This window comes from Pleurodeles waltl, chromosome 6 (assembly GCF_031143425.1).
Source record: "Pleurodeles waltl isolate 20211129_DDA chromosome 6, aPleWal1.hap1.20221129, whole genome shotgun sequence".
NCBI classification, from domain to species: domain Eukaryota; kingdom Metazoa; phylum Chordata; class Amphibia; order Caudata; family Salamandridae; genus Pleurodeles; species Pleurodeles waltl.
In genome coordinates this window covers 1000930100-1000954776 of record NC_090445.1, presented here as the reverse complement: position 1 = coordinate 1000954776, position 24677 = coordinate 1000930100, and the positions used below count along the sequence as shown (strand labels likewise).

The 24677-nt window shown below is 43.0% G+C and overlaps 1 protein-coding gene across 2 annotated transcripts in view; it reads right to left on the bottom strand.

Moving 5' to 3' along the window:
* Positions 1 to 8750: 8750 nt before the first annotated feature.
* The window catches only part of PTEN (phosphatase and tensin homolog), a 303421-nt gene continuing 287494 nt past the window's right edge, over positions 8751 to 24677 (bottom strand). For both annotated transcript variants that reach the window (XM_069239896.1, XM_069239897.1), the window contains exon 9: positions 8751 to 12509. In XM_069239896.1, coding sequence (XP_069095997.1) covers positions 12324 to 12509 — 186 coding nt within the window. In that variant the 3' untranslated portion in view covers positions 8751 to 12323. The remainder of the gene's footprint in view (positions 12510 to 24677) is intronic.

Here is a 24677-nt window from a genome sequence, read left to right as displayed (position 1 = left end):
TGTTCCTCCCTCTTGGACTCAAATGCCTGAATATTGATAGATGTGTTGTAAGACTGCTGGAGATCTCCTTAAAGTACTGCACAGCCTTGGGAATGAATGAGACCTACATTTCCTGGTTGAAACACACCGAATGAGGAGAGTGTGCAGGTTTTTGTAGTTTGATTTTGGTCCTCCAGAGGAGAGTTTGCACAAGTGGACGAACATGAGAGGCGGATGCTGAACTGGGTGCGGCGGCACCCCAGGTGCAGCAGTTATCTAAGTAGCCATGGTGAGGTTGCAGCTGTGCAGAACCCATAGGCGTCAACAGTTCAAGCCTGCCCATTGTTATCTAGTGCCAGAACCCACTCACTGGCAGTTCACTGCCTAGGGAAGCGAAGGAGGAGGGGAGGAGCAGGGCCAAGTTGCACTGCAGCACACCAGTTTGTTGGCAGTTTTCTGCTTCCCAGAGTCCATACAGGTTTGTGGTAGGTTTAAATAACCGGACTCGAGGAGCCAGATTGCAAGGTTAATGGGTCTAGGTGTCTCAATTCTCCATGGTTCTGCGCGAGATGGTCCTGCCTGTTCGGCAGTACCTCGTGAGGAAATACCGAGTTGTAGGAGAGTGGTGAACCATGGGTACCCTGCCGATGTGGGAGTTACTAGCATGAAGGTGAGAGATGTCTGCCAAAATTTACGAATCACAAAAGGAAGCAATGGGAGAGGTGGAAAAGCATAAGCAAGTATCCATGACAAACATCTATAGTGTGTTGCCCTTGGACTGCGGGAACCTAGAGGCAAAGTTTGGGCATTTTGAGTTTTCTGAGAAGGTAAAAAAAAGGTCGATCTCTGAGTGACCCTGACTCCGGACATATGGGAGAAGGACTTGCAGGTGGATGTCCCATTTGTAGACTTGGTGACAACTCCTACGGAGGAGATCTGCAAATTCTTTGTCTGTTCCTTGCAGGTACTCCCCTAATAGGTGAATGTTTTTTTTGAGAGCACATTTCCAAATGGTCTGGGGTAGGCCAGAGCTGAGGGGATCTGGTGGCACCCTGCTTTTGTACATAGTACATGGCAGTCATGTTGTCCATTTTGATCAAGGCTACCTTGCCAATCAGGTGGGTAAGGAAGGCTTTGAGTGCTAGATGAACAGTTAGCAACTTCAGGCAATTGATATTGATATGTTTCTGGCTGAGAGGCCAGCGCCCCTGGACAGTGAGATCTTATAAATGCACACCCCAGCCTATGAGGGAGGAGTCCATTGTTATGGTTCTCAGCAGAACTGGGTCCAGGAAAGGCCATCCTTTTGGACGATTCTTGGTGTTCCACCATTGCAGATAGTGGCAACCTTGACAGCTGATCAACACTACATCCCCCTATGGACCCTTCATTTGAGGCCATTGGCGCACTAAGCACTCTTGCAACAGATCCATGTTGAGTCTGGTATGAGGTACTATGGCTATGCATGACACCATCATACTGGGGAGACACATGACTGTCCTCTGTTACTTGCTGATCAGGATGGATAAATGAAGTAGCGTCTGTAAGGATTGAACCCGGGTAGCATTGGAGTACAGGATGGCTCCCTGGTAGGGTTGTATTTGAAGGGGTTGGAGGTGGGATTTGACTGCAGTGATGTTAAAGGTTGAAGCAGGTCTACGGTGGCCTGAGTGTATTGATGACACTTTTGGTTAGTTGCCCTTTTGATGAGCCAACTGTCTAAATAAGGAAATCGCGATTATTTTGCCTGTGCAGGTGAGGAACTACTACTGGGAGATATTTGGTGAAAACCCGGGGGGCGGTTGTGATCCCGATAAGGAGTATTTTGAATTGGAAATGCTGCCCATTTATTATGCACCTGAGTTATCAGTGATGCACGGGTGAAAAGGAATGTGTAAACAGGCATCCTTCAGGTCGAGTGTCGGCATGAAGAACAAGTTATTTTCCTTCAGTAATGCCTTTTCTGACACAGACAGGATCTAGTTGTAGATTCCTTACTTTAGAATTCTTCTCAAGGTGCCATACTGCATCTGGAGTTTTTTTTCCCAGCAGTACCTCTACATGTCGGAAGAGGGCATTGGGCAACTCCGTGGCCAAGTCATCCACAGGATGTGACGTTGACGGATTCCATGTAACCACCTCCCCCCGACTCGCTGCCATCAGTTTCTTCTGTGACTGTATTCTGCACCAAAAAAACACAGAGCCATGTATGGTAGCTACCTAGGGAAACAGTGTGCCAAAAAACAGATAAATCTGTCGATTAATTAGGAACTCCCAATGAAGGCATTATAATGCCTAGACTAGGATTTTGAGAGAAAAACAAGAAGCAGTTCGTACAGCTTCCTCTGTAGAGGAAAAAACTCTGTCCTTCGAAATCAGGCCGGAGAGCGGGGAAGATGGGCAGGTCAGTAAGGAATCTGCAGCAAGATCCTGTCCAGATAAGGAGTCACCGAAGGTAAGTAACTTGTTCATCTGACAGACGTCAAGCTGCAGATTCCTTACCTTAGAATTAGATACCAAAGAAATACCATCCCCGGGGGTAGGTATGAAAGAATGTTCCTACAGGAATTAAGGAGACCTGCAAATCACCGGAAGGGTCAATGCAAGCACACCTACCACGGTCATTATACTAATGTATAAAAGGCTTCTTCTGAGGGAAGTAAGGTACACAGCAAGAGGGAAATATTCCCTCATGAAGGAAAGAACCTTAACAATAAAGTAGAAGAGTTGTAACTACCCGTAGAGGGCAAGAACTATTGTGATTCCCCGTAGAATAGAGTGAAATGAACCTATCAGGGAGAGTGTCTCCAAAGGGGGTGACCAATCCCTATTATGAACTAATCCCAAGAAAGACAGGACTGTAATGACCAAGGAACATGCATAAACTACCAGATATCCGTCGTGAGATGAAAGATAGCTATCAACACAGAAGATGGCTACATGGCAGCGCCTAAAGAATAACTGTAGACATCTTGTCGACCACAGTGGGTTGTCACCTCTTACATTAAAAGGTGCCTCTAGCAGCAAAGGTACAGGACCTTGTCACTAAGCGATAAGTAAGTGCAACATCTCCTCGCGGTGCAAAGTCAGTGTATGGACAAGACCGGCAGCAAAAAAGAAGACTGCCGTGAGCATGACCCACACAGACTAGGAATGTAGGCAAAATACCACAAATGAAGAGCATCAATATTCAAGGCTGAATGAATATTCCCATTCGACAGAGAAAACAAGAAGGCATTTGAACCTGTGTATCACCAGTGCCACAGAGACCAGTGGCAAGAGCCCATTCTGCTGAGGTATAGTGAGAGCAACTCGCAAAAGGAGTGCAAGGAAACACTGATGTGTAATGGCATTATCACTTGCCCCACTGCTCTGCATGGGAAATTAAGTGTCTCCCCTGAGACCCTAAGAAAGAGAAGAATAAGGAATGCTCCAAGGATTAAAGTCAAAGGTAAACTAGAGAAGTACTGTAGCAGGCACTTGTCCAAAGCATGGAGTCATGCACAGAAGCTTCCATGGAGTTATAATTATAAGCTCCAATAAGGGAAACAAAAAATACCACGAGTAATGTCTTTATGGCATACAGAAGATGCTCTACCCAGAGCAGGGAGCATACCATACAAGAAACTATCTCTTCGGCATGAAGGCAGTCATCAGAGAAAAAAGGAGAAAACACTGCTCCATCAGGTTTTAAACCCACTTAGGGCCACAAAAGAAATGCCTTGCAGATAACAGAAGTGAAGAGCTGTCATTGACAGACTGAAATAAATAATAATTATAATACCTACAAAAGGCAGAAACACCGCACTGGGAGCACATTAATGGACTTGAGTCTTTTCCACCCCGACTGTCCCTAAAACGTTGCAATGCTGAATCCGCATGCGAGCCAAACAGGCTGGCGCCCATCAAAAAGGAATGTCCTCCAGGGTGGATCGGATAATCTCTGAAAAGCTAGAGTGGCATAGGCAGGCATGATGGCGCAGAGCTACAGAATGAGCCATGGTTCGGCCTACTGAGTCTGTGGTATCCATACCACATTTGCTGCAAACCTCCATCCTGGAGGTGTTTGTGCGAGTTCGCCCCAGGTCTCCTCTGGAAGCAAAGGCAGTAGGTGCTCCACTGAATCCCACAATGCATGGGAAAAGCGGATAAGAACACAAGCAGTGTTTAGTGACCACAGAGCTGGGCTGGCTGGGGATAAAATGTTTATTCCACAAGTTTCCAGCCATCTGGACTCCCTGTCTAGAGGAATGTTTGGGAGGATGTTGGGGTCAGAAGAGGCAGTAGCGGCCTGGACCACAAAACTTCGCCGAGTGGGGTGCCGGAAGAGACAAGCCGGGTCCCCATGGGCAGGCCAGTGTCTATGGACTACAGACCTTTCCACAGGAGCCCTCGTACCAGGTTTAGGCCAGGCCCCTAAAAAAAAGATCAGATACTGCTTCACCATAGGGAAGCACAGGCTCTATTCTGTTTCGCCCTGGTGAAGCACTGTAACTCAAGGGTTCAGTGATCACCTCCAGAGAAGGGAGCTGCAAATCTAGGACCGCAGCAGCCCTCTTCAGCATCTCCGGGAAGGAAGAGCTCACCTCTGTAGGAAAGCTAGGGGAAAAGCGGTCTGAAGCCAGCGAGGACTCAAGGCCAGCAGCCTCACCCAGCTCGATCAGCCAACCACCCTCTAGAGTAGGGTGGGTAGTCTCGTCCATGGGGTTGCTAAACTCCAGCTCTTCTCCTTCCCCTCCAAAAGTTTGTTTCTCCATAGGAAAAACAGCAAGGCAAGGTTTAGAATGAGGAGGGAAGATATCTGAGCCGGAAGACACCACTGGCATTGCACCAGACGCCATCTGGCGTCGTCTCTGCATTAGAGAGGGTGATCGGCTCAACAATGACTGGCGCTGCTGTCGGCTGATGGATGGAACTCTAGCATTGCAGGTGGGAAGCCCAAAGGGCTGCGCACATGAGCCGGTATAGACCAGAGTACGGATCCAGATGGCCTATATGAAGCTAAGGGTGAACCCACCTGCATTGAGTCAGGTAGGATACCTCTCACCTCGTTGGGGCACCAGAAGGAGCTGGGGGCTCAAAGATGGCATGATGGAATTTTAATAATCCGGCTTTTGGGCCAGAGTCGCCCCTCTTCCAGGGAAGGTAGGAAGGTGCAGGAGGCTGGGAGAGGGAGTCAAACTCGCAACTTAAGCAACATCTGTGGATGCAGTGACTGTGACCACCTGCATTTTGATGTCTTATCCTTTGAAAGTGAAGGACGTCTGCGGAAACTGCTCCTGGATCGCTCTCACGATCGCTCCTGGGACCTGGAATGAGACTAACAATGACATGGAGCCTTCACCAGTCGTGCCGCCAGGATCTTCATACACCATTACCTTAAAGCCTTAACCCAAACGCGATGGCAGGAGCCGCAATCCTCGGAGTCGTGGTATTCCCCGAGGCACCACATACAAACAGTATGAGGGTCTGTGGCCGACATCTGCCTGCCATAAGACCCTAAAGGTTTAAACCCAAAGACGTGAAAATGGAAGCGCACTGTTCCTTCAACAGATAAATGTTGAAATAAGCCTAAAATAGCCAAAGGAATCGCTCCGAAACTGCATTGGAAGCACAGAAAGAATGAACTGACGTCAGCGTGCAGGAGAGGGGATTATATGGACTCCATCAACATCGTATCTGGTAGACTAGAGAGTTGAGTGGAAGGTTCCCTTTGGTGTATGTAGGGTCGACATGTGACTGTTTGCATTTTTGTCGACCCCGGGTGTGAGGACTCTGGACCTCACAGGGTCATTAAACATATCCAATGTATGCCTCAGGATTCCTTTTAACAATGGCAGATAGTGGGTCGAACGCTGAGCAGAGGGTTTCAAATTTAAAAAATCATCCTCTAAACGCTGTGTGTGTAGTGGGGCTGGTGGAATGTAGCCGCTCTACAAATAAAGTCATGGTAGTTGGTAGTGTCGCCTGGGGAGGAGTTCGGCTGGATGGAGATCTCGGTCTGTATTTGCTGGTGGATCTGCATAACACGAGTCCCATGGATCCTCCTGCGTTGGGATGCAATACTGATCATCTTCCCCAGTCAATGAATGTAGGGAACCCTGAGCTGAGCCTGTTCCATGAACAGGTAAAAGAGGTGCTGATGTAGTGTGGTGCACAGTGGGCACTGGTGATGGCCTGATGCGCAGTGGGCCTTTTCTTCCTTTTTCTTTGGAGGAATGGGAGCTTCTAAGGCTTCCTCGAAAGACAATTGACTCTTTGTCCGTTTCCCCCCTCAATGAGGACATTTCACAATGCTCCACCCAGTGTCCATGGGTACTATATGCTTTTTGCATGAGTTCAACTGGTGCTGGGGTTTCTCGAGCACTGGTTTCACCGGCTCCGAAGGATGATTTGAAAAGTTATATGTTTTTGGCACCAATGTGGGTTTGGACACAGCAAATTTCAGCACCGATAGTTTCGGGTCTGAAGCCGACTTTTTAGGTGCAGAGGTGGAACGGTGATTCGATGATGAAGCTTCCAGCTCCGAGGGTAAGCTGGAGTCCAAAGTAGAAGGCTTTAGGTCGGGAACATGATTTCAATGCTGTTTTCGTCACTGAGCCAAGGCCTGTCTGAAACAGCTGGTTGATGCCACCCATGGCCTGAAGGCAGTAGCGGACCAACACCAGTATCTGGTGAATCAGGGATATGTAGGTGATTCTTTGTAGAGATGCGCGGTGTTAGGAGTGGAGGCAGGGTGTGGTGGCCACAGTACTTATGGGTTGCCCTGGAGCGATATCTTCCATCCCCATGTCAGAACTGTGGCTGTTTTCAGGAGAGAAGGTGCTCTAGCCAGCAACAGATGGATGAGTCTGTAACTCCTGTTCTGGATCTTCTGAACAGAAGAGGTCTGGTGTTTCCTTGGCACTGTGTTGAGACATCTCTAAGCAGCAAGCTCTTTTATCTCCAAGTCTTCTTTGAACAAAATGACTTGCAGTCCTCACAAATCGCTTCCTCCTGCTTGAGGGAAAGGCACAAGTTACACAACTGGTGGAGATCGGTGCGTGAAAACTTGACATGGCAACGAGGACAAAAATGGAAAGTCGTTGTTCCATCACAGAGTGGACATCTCATAGAGGGAACAACAAACAGGACTTTCACCCCGCAGGGCAAAGGCCCAAAACCCCACAGCCTACTCAAGCTGCCCCAACAAATTTCACGTTGATGAACTTGACTAATGTAAAGAGAAAGATTCACCATCGAAACATATCTACAGTATTTAGGAAAATAACCGAAGACTGTTGAACTGAAGCAGAGGAGCATACTGTCAAACCAGACAGCAGAAGAAAACAATCTAACAGTGGAGTTGATGTCCATGTGCATTACAAGGAGTCGTCACTCCTACCAGTGACACAAAATATTTTCTTCAACGAAAATACAGCTTGCACTCTTTCGAGCCCAACACAATTATGATGAGCACGGGCATCTACAGCCACACATGCCTTAAACAGAGATTAACATTTCTGAAAGAACCAACCAGAAGGAACAAGATAAGGGCAGGATCTTTTTCAGAGACACTGGCAGAAACATGTGAACCATCCCCCAAGACCATAAGGAAAAAGACTGGCAGAAATGCTGCCTCAAACACCAAACAACAACCTTTCCATAATAATATGCAAGTCATTAAAAGTATGAGAGTAGTGTAAATAGGAGGGTGAAGTTCAGGACAAGGTCGCTGAACTATGCGGAGGAACCCCAAAGATTGAACATGAGCCAGCAGCACTAAAGAACACGGATGAGTGGTGCAGAAAGGCAACAACCAGTGCCATTCCTACAACTAAATTCATGACAAATATTAGCCTGCCTATGCTATATCCACCATCACTTCACAGGATAGATTGGCTAATTAAGATGGGAAAGTGAATTTTACCATCTGAAACTCCAGAAAATCCGGCTAGCCTCTCAGTCTACAATGATGGAGTCACCAAAAGGCAAGTACTGCAAGTCTGTCTGAGCACCTCGTGTAAAACGGAAGTGACCTAATTGGGAAGTGCAGTGACAGAGGACCCCATGCATCTAGCAACTGAGTCCATTGTGCCAGACCTAAGAAAGTGTTCAGCAGACCCAAACCCGCCATAAACCACCTTAGCAACCACTGACATGATCTGGAAGCAGTGGGACTACCTTCTGTGCCATATACCAAACATCAGAGTTGCAGGACAACAGACAGGTACATCATTACAGGAGCATAAAGCCATAGCACCAAAAAGTTAAAAATAGGCCACATTGTATTACACTTAAAAAGCATGAATGGCTGAGTGGGGAAAAGAGAAACATACAAAAAGAACCTTAATTGACAACACAGTTTCATTTTAAAGGCTTTATACGATTTTTATAAAGCACAGATTCTGTTTCATGCTGTTTTGCAAACTTGACTTCTGCTTAATGAACAACCAAATGCTGGCGTTCTTTTCCTCCGTACATACATGGGAGTTGGTTACACGCAGGAGTTGTAAAAAAAAAAAAAAAAAAAAACCAACAACAAAAAACACAATACTGAAGAAAAGATGGCATCAAATCGTGGCGACTGATGCAGCACTAGTGATTCTTGACTTCTTGTAATGTGATGTTGAGTCTATACTAGCCAAAAAACATTAAAATGTCATGAGTAAAGGAAATCTGAACATTGGAGTAAATGGGTTAAGAGTTAAGACACAAAAAAACTAGCAATCCTGCTAAAAGCATCATTGTAAGGACAACCCATTGTACACAATTTAATAATACACAACACATTGACAAGAATGAGACTTTAATCAGTTTTAAGTGGAGTTTATAACACTAAGAAAGGGTTAACACACACATACAATAACAAATGGACATCTGATTTGTATGAGGCATTATCCTGTACAAGTCATTTAGTTGTTTTCGTTGTATTCTCAGTGCATAGCTTTACACACAGAGTCACTGCTGCACAGCACAACTGTATCTTAAGAGGCTGAATCAGAATAAGGCTGTTCGACAGAATAAATTGTGTATATACATACATATCTACATACAGGCATGTATATATACACATGTATATGTATGTATATATATGCACACATATACACATATATACATATACATAAACTATATGAAAAAGATTAAACATTTGGACTGACAGAAAATGTGTCTGCCAAACACTGCAGCCCAAAGCCCCTTTTAGTGCACGGTTCCACCCCTTCATCAGCATGCATGACACATTATTTAACAGTATTTTAAGGAAAACGAGGCACTTTGTGGCAACCACAGGCATCGTTTACATATTGCACAATTTGCTAGAACTCGACATGGGACTTGCACACTGCCACCCTATTTGTTTTAAAGCTGAAACACTCGATATTGCCTGTGAAATCCACGTACTGTAAGTTAGAAACCGGTGCCACAGCAGATAATGTTTATGCCTTTGATACAACTGCCCTCTAAGTACTGTGGCAACAATATTTCATGTAGGGATATAGGTGTCTAGTAATGGGAGGACTCGTCGTTGAGCTTTGAAAGTGATGGTATTGTTTAAATTTAGACGTAAGTTGTTGCATATCCAGAGATTTTAAAAGCATACAGTCCTGAAACTGATGTTAAAGAACATATCTTAAGCTAATTACTAATGTCATTATATAGTTCAATAAAGTTTGGAAATCCTTTCAGTCGTAGTGATTCTTGTCGAAATCCACGGGGATGAAAACATATTGGGGAGTATGTCTTATACATATAAATGTGTGTGTATATATATATATATATTATTAATATTTATCGTACACACACACCTATATACATACAAGAAAAATGCAATTTTTCCTTTCCAATGACTACACCATAAAATGCAGGCTAGACTTCCCAAAAACATTCAAAATTAAATCCCTCATTCAGACCTTCACATTCAAAGGAGAAAAATAACAGTGCAAATGCCCATAACGTGACTAAGACCTGCCATCGGTTTTGCCTACTAGAACTATAAAAAGCAAGTTTCAATAATATGAGCCCCTAAATCGGTCATACTGTAAACAGTGCCAATGTCAAAGCTTCAGAAATTATGAACATTTTCCTCTGAAAAAAACACATCAGATAGCATTACTCTATTAGGAAGAAAACGAGGAGAAATATAAACCATTCACATGAAAGAAAAAATGATTTAAAAAGTGCCACATTTTAAAAGCATATTTTGCTGAACGATTTCACAATTATGACTACATCCAGACAGCTTAACAGGCATTCCTTAAATGTAAAGACCTTAACATTGACTCAAATTTACAATTCACAAGGTGGCAACAAATAAGTTGAGAAAAGACAGAAAGGGCCACACTTTAAGAACATATTCCTGTTAATTATTCAGTAACACAAATAAGCCCAAACTCGGAGCTGAACTGGTTCTGCGTAAATGCAAATACCTTAAAACACGTTTAAATGTACAAATAAGAAAGTGGAACTGTTAACACAAAAAGCTCTGGAATTTAATGAATTCTGTGGAACGAGCAAGGCACCTTTGACATTTTAGGAATACTACCCTGCTTGCCTTTCTACACCACCTAAACAAAATTCTTACACTTCATTAATGCTGTACTATGAGGGGTCAGCTTATTACTGAATTAGAGCATTGTCAATAAAGTCAGCACCAACAAGTTGAGGAACTTCACACCAAAGAGATGATTAAGGAAATAAACGCAAAGAGGCATTAAAGATAAAAAGGGGTTATCTTGAAATGAATTTAAAAGCAAGGAAGCAATTATTGACACTATCTAGTATGGAGTACACCAATAGTTGTACACAACTCTGCAATGTGGCCACGACCTTATTATCATATCTAAACGTGAAGGTTCCATCACAGCCCTAGCAATTTCCACATGAACAAACGATACAACACTGCCGCTGTATAATTCTATTCTTTTAATAGCAAACATAAGATAAAGAATAATTGGGGCAAAATCTATTTCAACGTATACAAATCTTTATATATGTGCAGTGTTGAGAATTTATTACAACACTGGCTTTATTTATACCATGTATAATGTAAAAAAATTACATTGCAGGTACTAAACATTCTTCAAGTAAAATTCCCTAACAGTTAACGACATTAAAAAAAAAAGTGTGCAAAACTGCAAAACTCATTGTAATAGAATGTGTAAGGTCAAAAGGGTGGAACTGCTGACAGCCTTTTGATTGAATAAATGCATCACTAATCTTAAGAATCCCAAAACTTACTGTTAGAATCTCGAATTGAAAATTTCCTGTGCACCGTATAAATTGTCTTTATATTAAATGAGGAAGAAAGCTTGCAGGCAGCACATGAAGCATTCAGAGCAGGCAAACGAATGGAAAGGATAAAATAATTGTAAAGTATTGAATTATGTATATGCAACAACAGCATCCGAATTTCAGCACTGGCCTGGACTACACAGGAGATTAAGCAGTCAATACAACTGAGAAAATTATCAGTTCATTTGTCACTGTAAATATTGTTTCTTCTTTATAACAATTGTTTCACTCATTTTTGGACCGACAGCCTCCACATTTGTATGGTTAAGTCATTGTCTGTTATTCATGACCCCTGTAATTGATTTTTAATCCCTTCGTTCGCAGGTCTTACAATGATGTGGAAAGTTCTTTCCTGTACCCCTTTACAGAATCGCTCCTTCTAGCTGCCTTTTCTAGCACCATTATGCTTAAAAAAATAAAATGCACAAACAACAAGCAGCGACAGTGGCCGATTCTTCAAATGTCCAGGATTAACAACTGTGCATGCTAAAGAAAGGTGCACGAAAGTAGCTGGAGACGGTACTTTATCCAGAGTAACTCTTCCTGTGAGGAGTTCTTTCCATTCACTGTCTGAAATACATGCAGTAGAACTTAAGAAACACCTTTGCAAACTTCTCAGCCAACTGCAGACGTATCCGTTGCTACGTAAGTGTGAAGGGGCAGGACATGAACCTGTACAAGCGCCAAAGCAACTTCAGTTGGTGACAGAACAAAAGGAACATTTCCTACGTCTACACATCTTATCGGTCTCCACTTTTATAAAACTGGAATAAAATGGGAAAGTGCCATCTTTGTTATTTCCTAATTGAGATTTAAATGTCCTCTTGAAACCAAAAGGTTTAAGGTATGCACATAACAGCTAGGCAACCTTTTTGTTAAACTGGACAACAGTGCCAAAACCCACTGGGTGTATGGGCAAAACAAGATTGGTCAGGAAAAAAAATTGTTCCTATAACTGGTAATCTGACACGATGTCGCACTGCCATTTAAAAAAGGTTCTTGTTTTTTTTCAGTTTATTCAAGTTTATCGTTCCTTTGTGGTTTTTTTTCCCCCAGATAAAAAAAAACAGTACTCAGACTTTTGTTATCTGCGTATGCCGATCTTCATCAAAAGGTTCATTTTCTGGATCAGAGTCAGTGGTGTCTGAGTACCTATAATGATCTGGTTCATTGTCACTAACATCAGGCGTTACTGAAGTTGAACTGCTGGCCTCCGAATTTGACGGTTCTTCTACTGTTTTGGTGAAATACAACTTTACCTAATAAAAGAAATATAGAAAATATTAATAGTTCTGTCTCTCAGTAAAAGAGCAAAGTTACATTAAGAAGGAAAGGTCTTGTGGCAGTGAAGTAATACATTATGAATGCACAAACATGCTGTTGTGGATTTAAAGCCCACCGCTGGAAAGTCACATTTGTTCACATGGAATTACTTCTATAATTGGATACAATAAGCATGCCAGAAAATTCAAGTCACAAATCCCTGGATTTATTCAATGCAGAATTCACCACCAGACATATTGTCTGCATGGTGGTACATTCTGCTTGTACAAGTATCCTTAAAAAGTATGCTGAAAACTATGGTCCATGGGTACATTTAATTTTTCCCATATCAAATCAATTTTGCCGGTACTCCCAATAAGAGAGCCTCATAATCCAGACACTGAAAACACATTCTTTCCTTTGACAAGAGCACGTATATTTTCGCGCTGAGAATCTAATTGCACTGGTTACATATAACCACATTTGTGGATGTTCACCTACCTTTGCTTCGTAGGTCACCCATAAATGCATACAAATCAACCCCATTGGCAGAGTTTTCTCATTCACAACTGTACATTGAAAAGATACAATACCACCAATCCAGTGCTTTTATATGGAACGCACCATTTTCTGAAGAAAAACCAGCAACGTACATGGACTAATACTGTATGAACTCTATAGTCCAATGGATCAAATTGGCTCACTAAGGCGCATAAAAATGGAGGTCACAGTTTTGTCAAACACTGACAGTTCCTGTTTCAACTCTTCTATTTCCATCACTACATTCTTTCAGACTCGACTATTTCAATTCTTTTCCTTTTCAGACTCTTCAATTTATTTCTTTGAAATTGTTAAGTTTTAGACAAGCATAGAAATTCAAGAAATGTCCCCACCCTATGCACAAGCTTTTTAGAAATGGGATTCTTCATAAACTCCAAATATATCGTATCAATATGATAATCGAGTTGATGCATTGGCCACCATGATATTTTGCGTTATTGCTAATTTAGAGTGTTAGTCTGATCATTATTTTCAAAATAACCAAGATAAAATAATACATAATCAGATCGGACTAAGGCACAGAAACTTTGGGCCTGGTCTATCGAGGCAGAGGTCAGGCAAGACAGCAGCAGCAGCATCGGCCTTAGTCGGAGGTGTAAGTGGGGAGAAGTGGCCTTCAGTCACTGTTTATGTTCCAGCCTCGTACAAGCTACAATGAAAATATCCAACTTGCGCTTCCATAACAAAAACACAGGAATGCTTTGTAAACCACCTCTGAAACTCGAGAAAAAACTTGCTATTTAAAACCTTGGCTACAGGTAGCATAGCGCTTAAAATAGCATGATTGCGTTAGGATCATAGAACTCAATGCTGTAGTTTTTCTTGTTGTTTTAAATGTCCCCGACATGCGTTACTGCGTTGCTTTTCATATTCTGTCTAAACTTTTTTTTAAATACATGTCCTACTTTTTAGTGCAGTTTTTGAGTGAAATTAATTAGTTAAAGATGATTTGGAGGTCCGATGGGTCCTCGAGCTCATTCTGGGGGCTTATCCTACCAGAGAACACTCCCTAAACAGGATTGCTCAGTGGTCTGTGTATGGGTTGCAGTCCAAGCGCATTTCTAATTAGCACTGGCACACAGACAAAAGGTGGTTACAAATAAAACTCCTGTGATACTGGGGCCGAAGTGGTGAACAGCCTTATGTAAGGCATCAATTTGTTTGGTTTCATATATGAAAAAACAGGCTTAACTGTTAACTGCTGAAAAACAGCCCACCAGTCCATGCTTTTGCTCTCTTTTGTGTTATATAATCTTAATGTCAAAGGAAAGTCGAACTAAAAAGGTTTTCAGGAAAAGTAACAGGGTGATGTACAAAAAATTAATAGGTCTTAACTAGAAGATAAAGGTGATATATACAAGTGAAACCTCTAATAACCTCATTATGGAGAAGTACTGCACATTTCCAGGCATGGGCCCAATTGACAGGCACAGGAGGTCCCACTTATCACACCTTCAAAGAGGCGCACAGTTTAGTGGAAAAGCAAAAAAGCATCAAACACGGCTGAGTACATCAATGACAAGGGAAATAGGTTCTTCACTGAGAGGTGTTGTCAAGGACAGTAGAATTTACTGCATGAGTCCGTTTATGCTGTACCCCATTTTCCCGTATACTGATCACAAAAAAGAAGAAAAAAAAAAAAAAACGTAATCCGAGAACCTCGACAGTGCTGGATGCATGGAGTGTCTGCCACCCTGGAGGACTCTCAGAACCAAAGTCGTCAGGATGTGTGGAGGACGGTGAGGTGGTGGAAAGCATACAAAAACAAGCCTCCCTGAACTGTTCAACAAACTAATTCCCAATGGATATGGAACCCATAACCATTCAGGAGATAAAACTGGAAAATGTGGTTTAAGACCTATGTATTTTGGCGTTCCTAAGCCCCAAATACTGGCGTTTGGGACAGTGGTTTCCATTTGTGGGGTAAGTGGCATCAGCCTAAGTTGTTCTCTGGTTGAGCCTACTCTTCCATGGGAGACCAGAAAAACGTGCCGGGAAATGGCTTGCACTACCACATTGATGTTGAGAGCAGTGCTCAGTTTCCGGATATAAAAGACAAAACTGTTGTGTTTATTACACACAATCACTGACTTGGAACTGACCACTGGAAAAAAGACTATAAAGTATGCAGAGGCACATTCATTAACATTTCTGTGAATCATGTCTGAGTAGGGTAAGTAAACGTGGCACACCATCATAATTTTAAACATGGAGCCACCACTTTGGATGTCAGATACATGGACAAGGGTTCTTGGACAGGCTCTTGAACAACCGATTCATTGTTCCAGTTAAGCTGTAGAGATCTAATTTGTAGCCTGCCAAAAACAACTACCTCTATGCATGAAGCTTGAAGTCCAACAACAGTCTTGAACAACTATGTCATCATGGCATTGCACTGTACGAAAAGATAACAATTACCACTTTCAGGAGGCAGGAAGAGATCAGAAGGACACTCTTTCTAGAGGAGGGAAGGCACTACTACAGCAGTACCTTCAACTAATGGTTGGTCAGGTAAGGGCCACACTGGCCCTATACAGCAGGAAATAGGGCAATACCTACTGAAGCAATTCTTCAATTAGTAAGGGCTGCCGTCCAAGTCTCAAGGACTCTGTCCTACATCTTTCAATTCTTATAGTCTATGGTAATGTGTAGAACGTCTGAGCATGACAGAAGCAAGTTTCTTTATGGGATGGTAGGAGGGTGTCTGAATTTGAAAGATACTGGGATTTTTCAGCCTGTTGGTGAAATGTTTGTCGAGCTATAATAGGTCTCCAAAGGGTTACCCAATATAACACAGTAAGAGCATTTGCAGGAAAAGAAAAAATAAGTGCATTTGAAATCCTGTCTGAAAATACATACACAGGAAAGATTTTCGCAGCTCAGAGACAAATGGGATCTCTCTGAAGAACTAATGGACAAACTGGAGCAGTTCTCACGCTTGCTATATGCACAAACATCTTCGGTTCATCACATGAATGACTTGAGATATCACCTATTCCTCACAAAGAAGGATGAGATAGACTGTCGTCAACTTCCACCTTGCAGAAACTGTTTGAAGAAACATTGCAAGCGTGGAAATTATCAAGTCGATATAAGCAAGAGATGTCTTCTGAATGATCCACAGACACCTAGTCCACTCGGGAGAGGGTGAAAGTTGGAAAAACATGAGGGTACAGACCAACTTGTAGTGGACTGGATCGAGTGGCAGCCAACACCTCAGGTAGCGTTAGCTCTACTAGCTTGCAACTGCATTAGGAACTGCAAAATGTTAACATGTGTCTGCTGTCTAAGTGACCTCAAGTGCACTGAAGTGCAGGCTTCGCGCCTGTGAAAATCAAACAGACGCTGAGAATGATGACACCTATTCAGAAGATGACGAATGTCAATGATAAAACTGTGTTTATGTTCACTCATGACATACATTGCCTATGTAAGATGTGACAACTATTATGTGAAACTATAGGTGAAAATTATGCATATAATCTATATTACTATATGAAGAATACAATTAAGTTTTATTATTAAGGACTATATTAATATTGCAATTAATTTTTATTTATTTAATTATATTGCATTTTACCAATCGGGTGGAATTAGATTTATTTTTCCACATATTATAATGAATTTGTATGCTATTTTTCAAAAATATGAATAAAACAATTCAGCTATGATTGCTAATCCAATAATATCAGACAAAAGGCAAAGAGTGATGACTTGCTATCACATATTCCATTTCTAGACATCCATTTTTTTTTTTGCAAATAAAAAATGAAAAAAAGAAAATCACATTATAACCCATTCCCGGAGTGGTACCAAAGGCCTAAATTTGGGGTCCTGGCTCATGGCCTAATGGGACATACTGGCTTGGTTTCCTCCCTAAGGTAACTCTCTTGGATTGCTAGCTGATTAAGAGAATGCAATCGTTAGAAGTTTGGAATGAAAAGTAGATCTTGCCTTGAAAGACTGAAAAAGCTGAAAAGCCTTGGCCAAATGAAGAAAGGGCATCCAGTACTGCTTGGATGCCTAATAGATACTTGGCAGCTGCCATAACAGTCTTATATAGCAGTAACACCTTGCCTATGGGGAGAAATCAACACAATTCTTTTCAAATAGTGAGTCAATGAGCTTGGCTTGGGCTTCATTAATTCAAACGCTTCAAATTGGACAGCAAGTGTATAGTGAGAACATTGTTCCTGGCCCTGGCTGCCATGTAATTCCTGGACATCAGCAGCTTTTTCATTAGAGAATCCTCTTTGCCAATAATGAGAATAAACAGACACTCTTTCAGGGCATCTTTAGGCTGCTCATGTTTATTCTCATTCTTGGCAATGACGATTCTCTAAAGAAAAAAAAAGAAGTCCAGCAAATATGTGAAAGCACAAGCCTTCACCTACCGAAGTGGCATTCTTCATCATTAGGCTGTGCTCATTGGGCTGAGCCCCTCAAGGATCTCTTTGCCAGAGATATTTTTCATTGTGATTGTGCTTCCTATATAGGATGCCTTTGAGGACCTTAGCTGGTCATATTACCAGAATCTGACAAACTGAAATCTCTCTGTGGAACTGCACATCCATTTATGGACACGTATCATTAGGTAGAACATGTGCTGGACTTGAAGGACTCTCATCCTTTTTTATCTCTAGTGTTCCTGATCATCTTCTGAACATGGGGCAGAAGAGGCAACAGAGGAAATATGTATGGGAGTCTGATGCTCCACATTACCCAGAATGCGTCTTGGAGAGACAGCCTTCTTGGAAACTACAGTGAGCAAATGTCTTGACAGTGTTTTTCACTGTGGGGAAAATATCTAGCAACGGTACTGTCCACTGCTGGAAGTTGCTCTGTGCCACCTCAGGATGTGATCGCCATTCATCATTTGTCAGGTGCTGCCAAGAGAGTTCATCCACCCTGCAAATCCAAATTTCCACCAGGTGACTCACGACCAGGGAAATGCCCAGACACTCCAGAGACAATGTGCCTCTTGGCAGGGGGAACATGGCTCGCACTCTGCCCTGTTTATTGCAGTACCACGTTGTGGTGGGGTTCCCATGAGAACCTGAACCAGCCTCGCATTTAATGAAGGCTTTTAGCCCCAGTCCAATAATGCAGAACTCTAAAAAGGTTGATACGGAGAAGGGCTTCTATCGAAGACCAGAGGCCTCGGATATCTACCTCCTCAGATGACCTACCCATTCCAGCAATGATGCACCCACTAACACAGTCAGCTCTGGGTGGTGCAGGAAGAGGGGTCTGCTGCTGGTCCAACTGCAATCAATCAGCTACCACTGAGGATTCTTTACAGTCACCTCTGAAATCTGGATGAAATCAGAAAGGCTCTCCTGGTACCTGGTATATTGAGACTTTAGGCTCTACTGCAGAGCCTGCATACGCAAATTGGCATAGTTGACAAGCAGGAGGCCAAGAAGCCTCACAACAACTTTTTAGAGAGCCAGGACCAAAGCTGAAACATCCGGATTATACCCCAAATGTTCTGGACTCCTTGTGGTGGAGCAAAGGGTCCAAAAAAGCACCATGCCAAAATGGCCCAGATTGAAGAGCTGGAATTCCCAGCATCTGAAGGTGTGCTGTGACCACTGCCATTACTTTGTGAACACCCGAGAGGCACTGGTGAGGAAGAAAGGAACACTGCAAATTGAAAATGCTCCTGGCCTACATGGAACCACAAGTAACATCTCCAGGACTGCAGGTCAGGTACATGAATGTAGACATCCTGCAAGTCCAAAGCCCCCTGATCGGTCGCCTGGATCCAGGGCAGGCAGAACCTGGGCCAATGTGAGCATCTTAAATTTGAATACCTTGTTGTGGAATAACAGGGTATAAATCTATAGTGGGCAGAAATCTGTAATAGGACAAAGGCTTTTTTCCTTCATTGGTACAAGTAAGTAGCAGGAGTAGGCGCCAGATCCTATATTTCCAGGCCCAGAACCTTACGTATGGCTCCTTTTGCCAAAAGAGCCAGCACCTCTTGAAGCAAAAAGGATGCATTTAACAGTCTGATGGACCCACCTGTCAGATGTTCTATTTTGCCACCCTTGGAGAAAATGCCTGATCTAGTCTCCCACAGGCTGGTCGTGTACCATTAAGGACAAACAAAAGCAACTTTGAGGCTGAAAAAACAGGGCATGGGAGTGAAAAGTCCAGTGGCCCTAATGGCCTGGACATTGTTTGCTTGATCCAATCCCCTGAACCTGTAACGGATTGGGTGCCTGTTTTGCGAAAGTGGTGGGCCTTGGCATTTCTAGTACCTCAAAACCTCTGGAGGGGCAAAACTACTAAGGGTGCTGTCTTGTCAAGGCAAAAAAGGCCTAAGGAACATGATGTAGCCCAGCTTTCTTTGGAGTGTTCAAGCACTTATTTGTCATTCTCGCCAAACAGGCAAGATATGTCAAATGGCATGTGAGGACTGCACATCACCAGAGAAGCACCACACTAGTGCTAACTGCTACAGAACAGACTATATTTGGCCACTTACTAACCATCCTGGATTGTTGGAGCCAAGCTGGACTGAAATACCTCAGGTACTGCCAGGCAAGATCTAGCTAATCACAACCCGTAAAGCATGTGAATATTTCCCCAGCAAATAGCTGCCATTGACAGAAAAGAGGGCTAGGCTGGCAGATGCAAATATCTGTTTTGCGAATGTTTAAATTCTCTTCGACTATCTGAAGGGATGGGGGTTGCAGGGAATTAAAGGATGTTTAACCTGCTGGTTGAAGCCTAAACCACCAGAACATCTGGCATAGGGTGCTGCAACATAAAGTCAAGGCTCACTGGTGCCAGGCTACCTCCGTGTTCTCTGCTAGACTGGAACAAGGCTTACTTAGAAAAGATACCCACTGAGGTGCCAGTCTGGGCTTCATTGAATGACTGAGCAGTAATGGCTAAGTCGACAGTCCAAGTTGTTAAACACATTAGACTTAACTTTCATAGATGGCAGGTGTAGGTCTAATACCATCACTGTATGTCTTACCACAGCAAAGGTACCACTCTCTACCATTGGTCCAGGGGGAGAAAACGCCCTAGTAGACCGGGAAGAGTCCAACCCAGAGATTGTCGTCATCATCATAGTGTGAGAGAAATGATCCCCATAATCTCCACTGTCATCTCCAACAGCTGGTTGACTATGATCAGCATTAAAACCGAAAAAACTGTTACAGCGCTGGTGGGCCTCCAAGGTAAAGGCATGATTCTGTCTCAGTCAGATTGAACCTTGACTGGTTGGTTATATATGGCTTCAGGATAAGACATCGGTTTAGGTGAATATGAACTCGCTTCAGGGTCAAATAGGACTACTGGAACGATGTGTTCCTCCAGTAACAGTTGTGTCAGGGCCGGTGTTTACCTCAAAGGGACCTAGTGTGGATTTTGGTACCTGATTCGAAGTCAGCTCTGTCGTTACAATTGCACGAGACACAGGTTTCAAGAAGCACAGACTGTTCCGAGGGTGGGTCCGCAGGCAGTAACCAGACTGGAGGCCTCTGATCATCACCGGGGCCCGAAGGCACACTAGAGTTAGCCAGAAGAGTACCCAACATTCACAACATAATCTCTCTAAAGGCCTCAAGTTGTTGTGACATTACTGATGGCCCAAGAAACTCAGACTTGAAGCAACACAGAGAGGCACCATGATGTTCTCTAGCAGAGAGTGGCTAGAATGGGAGATTGGCCTACCGCTTTGACTTCAACTTAATGAAAGGTTTGGACCAAAACTAAGACAGGACATATGGACAGTGTGGTTTGCATCAGAGCAATGAGTAAAAATTCACAGCTGTTATGAAGGAAAATAAGGTTTCATTTAGCCAAACGTACACAGTACATTTCTGTGCATTATAATGTACAGTGCTCAATGTTCTGCGCCTACTGATATTTTCCTCAGAATGTTCTCTTGTTACCCATGCAAACTGAACTTTTATTAGACATTCCTGAAGGAGATGTTTTTAAGTAGAAAAAAATAAACTCGAACTCTAAGTTCTCAATGAACATCCTAAAGGTGTAAAAACTGCATGCTATTCCTCAGCACAGATTCAGTTAAAAGTGATTTTATTTTTTACATTTCAAGTTTATAATCTTTATTTCTACAATGTTTGTGTTGAAAACGACAAAACTGTATTTATTTTTTGCATTTTACAAAGGCACAGTTTTAACTGTTGTGCCATTATATTAATGAAATAAGTCCCTTAATCTGTTTAATCGCCATAGCATTTGAATCCACTCTAACCAAACCAATCCACTGTGTTATCAGATTTCAGAGAAAACTGAAACATGCTTGAGGCAGCCCATGAGACACATAAATCCAAATATCATCAACATACCCAGATCTGATGCTAAGTCCAGAAAAAGACTTGCTTAATTGTTTAAAAAAAAAAAAAAAGAAAGAAAAAGGAGGTGCCCAATGTTGTACCCCCAAAAAGCAACAACAAAGAAAGGGGACAGCCCAATACGCTGGGTCCTTCCTTCTTAGAAAAACCCAAACAACTTCCATTGTTTTTTTTTTGCCTGCACTATGGAACAACTGCTGCAGGACAGGTAACAGGCGTTTTAGGTTATAGCTGATGCTACAGTGTAGTATATTCCTTCTGTACAAATTATTAACCAGCACGAAGAAGATGGATTCCTTCTGGACATTTACAGAATAAGTCTGCTTGATCGAAGAGATAAAAGATGTATTTTGTCTTTCTCAAATTCAAGTACAAGATCAAAATTAATAATAAAGCAATGTGTGACTTCCGAGGTCCTCGCTGATAAGAGATACTATCTTAGTAAATGCCAATATTATCTACACAAGTCATGACATATATAGATTGGGCACAAATATTTAGATTGGGCATGTAAAGGCAACACATGCTTAAGTGGTCACCATCTGCAGTAGTCCAAGGGTTTACTTTTACTGCATTTATATTTTTGAATGGGTTACTATGATGATCACTACTAGTATTTCATTCAAGAATTGGAGGGGGAGGTCAACAGAGCGGGAACATAGCACAGGCATTTCTGTAGGCAAACTCATTGGGCAACGGAAAAGTACAGACAGTTCAACTGAGGAGGACTGGATTACATCAGGACCTGCTTTCATGATATGGAAAATAATAGAAAATGTAATGTACTGTGAGCCAAGTGGAAGGACAATACGAGCTTCAGCAGAAAGGAAGCAGCGTTCTCAGGACCAATTTGTCAAAAAAGAAAGTGGTGTACAGAGATTGCAGTGACTGGTCTTGGAGCTCACTGATATGGAGCAGAGAAGTGAAATAATTAAGGAAAACACACTTTGGTGCTATGTGACAGCAGTAAAATACTCTGGATTGGCTCAAACACCACGTACAGTAGAAACGCGACGACTAGGTTAAGGTCCCATTGAGGAAAACTGAAAGGCATTGCAACAGAATACTTGAATTAAGAGAGTTGGTCAGACAAACATACAAGGAGAGAGAGAGCAGACAATTTTTATCTGTGCCCACAGCAAAGCTGGACAAATAAAATTGTAAAGGGGTGACTATCCCCAAACTTTGCATCCACTACTTAAGCAGGCAAGGCTCTATGCATGCAGATACAAATTCTAGACATTCTGGTGCAGGGCTCTGCCTAATTGCTGATCAGAAGGTTGTCCCAGAGAGGTAAACAGACTCGGGAGCAAACACTCAGGCTCAACACGTCAGAACATCCCCAACCCTCCACCCCCTCCTGCCCAAATATGGGATTAAGACATGTTGGGCCTGGTATATCCTGAGGCAGGAAAAGCAACACTGATAACACGTACAGGAGGCTTGTGCTTCATCACTGGCAGAATGGGTCCCCTAGGTGACCCCTTGGAGGAAACTCAAGCATGAAGTGTTCATGACACTGTACGCTCTAGGCAGTGGCACAAATGGGCACACAGCAGGCAGTGGTCTAAGATGTTCTGAGATACACCAGGGTCAAATCACCACTTGTGATCCATCAGCTGACTTCTGCAGAGCTCATCAGCCCTGGCATTTAGCAACCCCACCAGAAAACTCACTTTTTCATCCAGCCACCTTCAAAGGAATAGTTTATCCTGGCACAAGGTCCAGCACCTTCGTCTAACACCATACTCTGCTCTGCTTGTTGAGGCACCACATGGCAGTCATGTTGTCTGTCCGGACCTGCACCATTTGCTGTTGGATGGCCTAGAGAAAGTTAGTTGTCGTGAAGCTCTGGGAGATTAATGTGGAGCAGTCATTCCACAGTTGGACATTGGCCCTTGATTTGCAGCTCTCCCAAATGATCACTCCAATCTAAAGACTATGTATCCATCAAGACCATGAGCTCTGGATGGGGCCGGAGAGCTGCCTGCTGCATGACAAACTGGTGTCTCTTTGCCCTCTTCGAAGATCCTGGGCTGTCTACTTTGAGACACACAAGTTGTCCAATAGATAACCCTGATGTTGAGCCCAGTGGAAATGCAGGTTCCCCTGCAAGGCCCACAAGTGCCAGTGAGCACACAACAAGGAAAATGCATAAGGTCAGCATTCCAAGAAGTCTGAGACAGACCTCATAGAGACTCATGATTGAGCCTGAAACATGAGGATCATATCCTAAATTTTCAGAAAGGTTTGTTGTCTAATGTCTTTTACCTGAGGCTTGATCGAGAAGCCCAATACTCCTGTGTTTCAGTAGAAGAGTGTCAGGTGGTCCTCAGGTCAACCTAGATCTCGTCCTTACGGGAGGAATCTGTTGAAAAGCAGTCTCTAACTTCTGTTTTGAAGGCTATGGTCGAAGGGTTCGTTCGATTCTCAGGTCAGAGAGTTCCAATTTTCAGGGCAGACTAAGAGAAAGTGCAAGAGTAAGACTTGATCTTTCTAAATTTTAGGGGCTCAATCCGTCGTGACTCAGCACCCCCAAGGGAGCGGCTACTGTCAGAGATTGTGAGCTTTTGATTAAGGTACAGTGAGGTATCGTAGAGTAGATCTGCGTGTGAGGAACAGAATTTTTAGATCAATCCTGGCTTTGAAAGGGAGCCAGTGGAGGGTCTTGAGAGATGGAGTGATACGGTCAAAGAGTTGTGTTCCTGTTGCATATCTCACCATGCGTTAAGTGGAGCGGTTTGTGATTTTGGTAACCTTTCAGGGTTACACTACCATAGTCCAGTCTCAATATGAGTGGTGACTGTACTTCAATCTTGAAGTATTTGGGAGGAATGGACAGTGGTAGAGTTGGTGCACTGCACTACTAGTGGATGTGTTAATGTGTGTTTGCATATTAAAGTATTTGCCCACGGTTCCTCAGAAAGACTGTTCATTCAATGATGGCTAGTTTGCAACTAAGGGGGTAACTTGGTGATTGATCCACTGGGATATTGGGATGGCATTGTTGCGTGGTGGGATGAGAAGGCATTCCATTTTCAGGGATTTTAATTTGAGGTGATTTCATGCTAGATAGCTTTGAGGTTTTGTTCCAGTGTTACTGAGTTGGCTGATATCCTCCATGGAGAAAATCTTTTTTACATATATCTAGCTGGGAACCACCAGCATACATGTGTTGGGCAAAGTTCTCATTCTTGGGTATCTCAGTCAGCAGTTCCATATAAAGGTTATCGAGTGTGAGAGATGGTGGAACCTTACAGGACT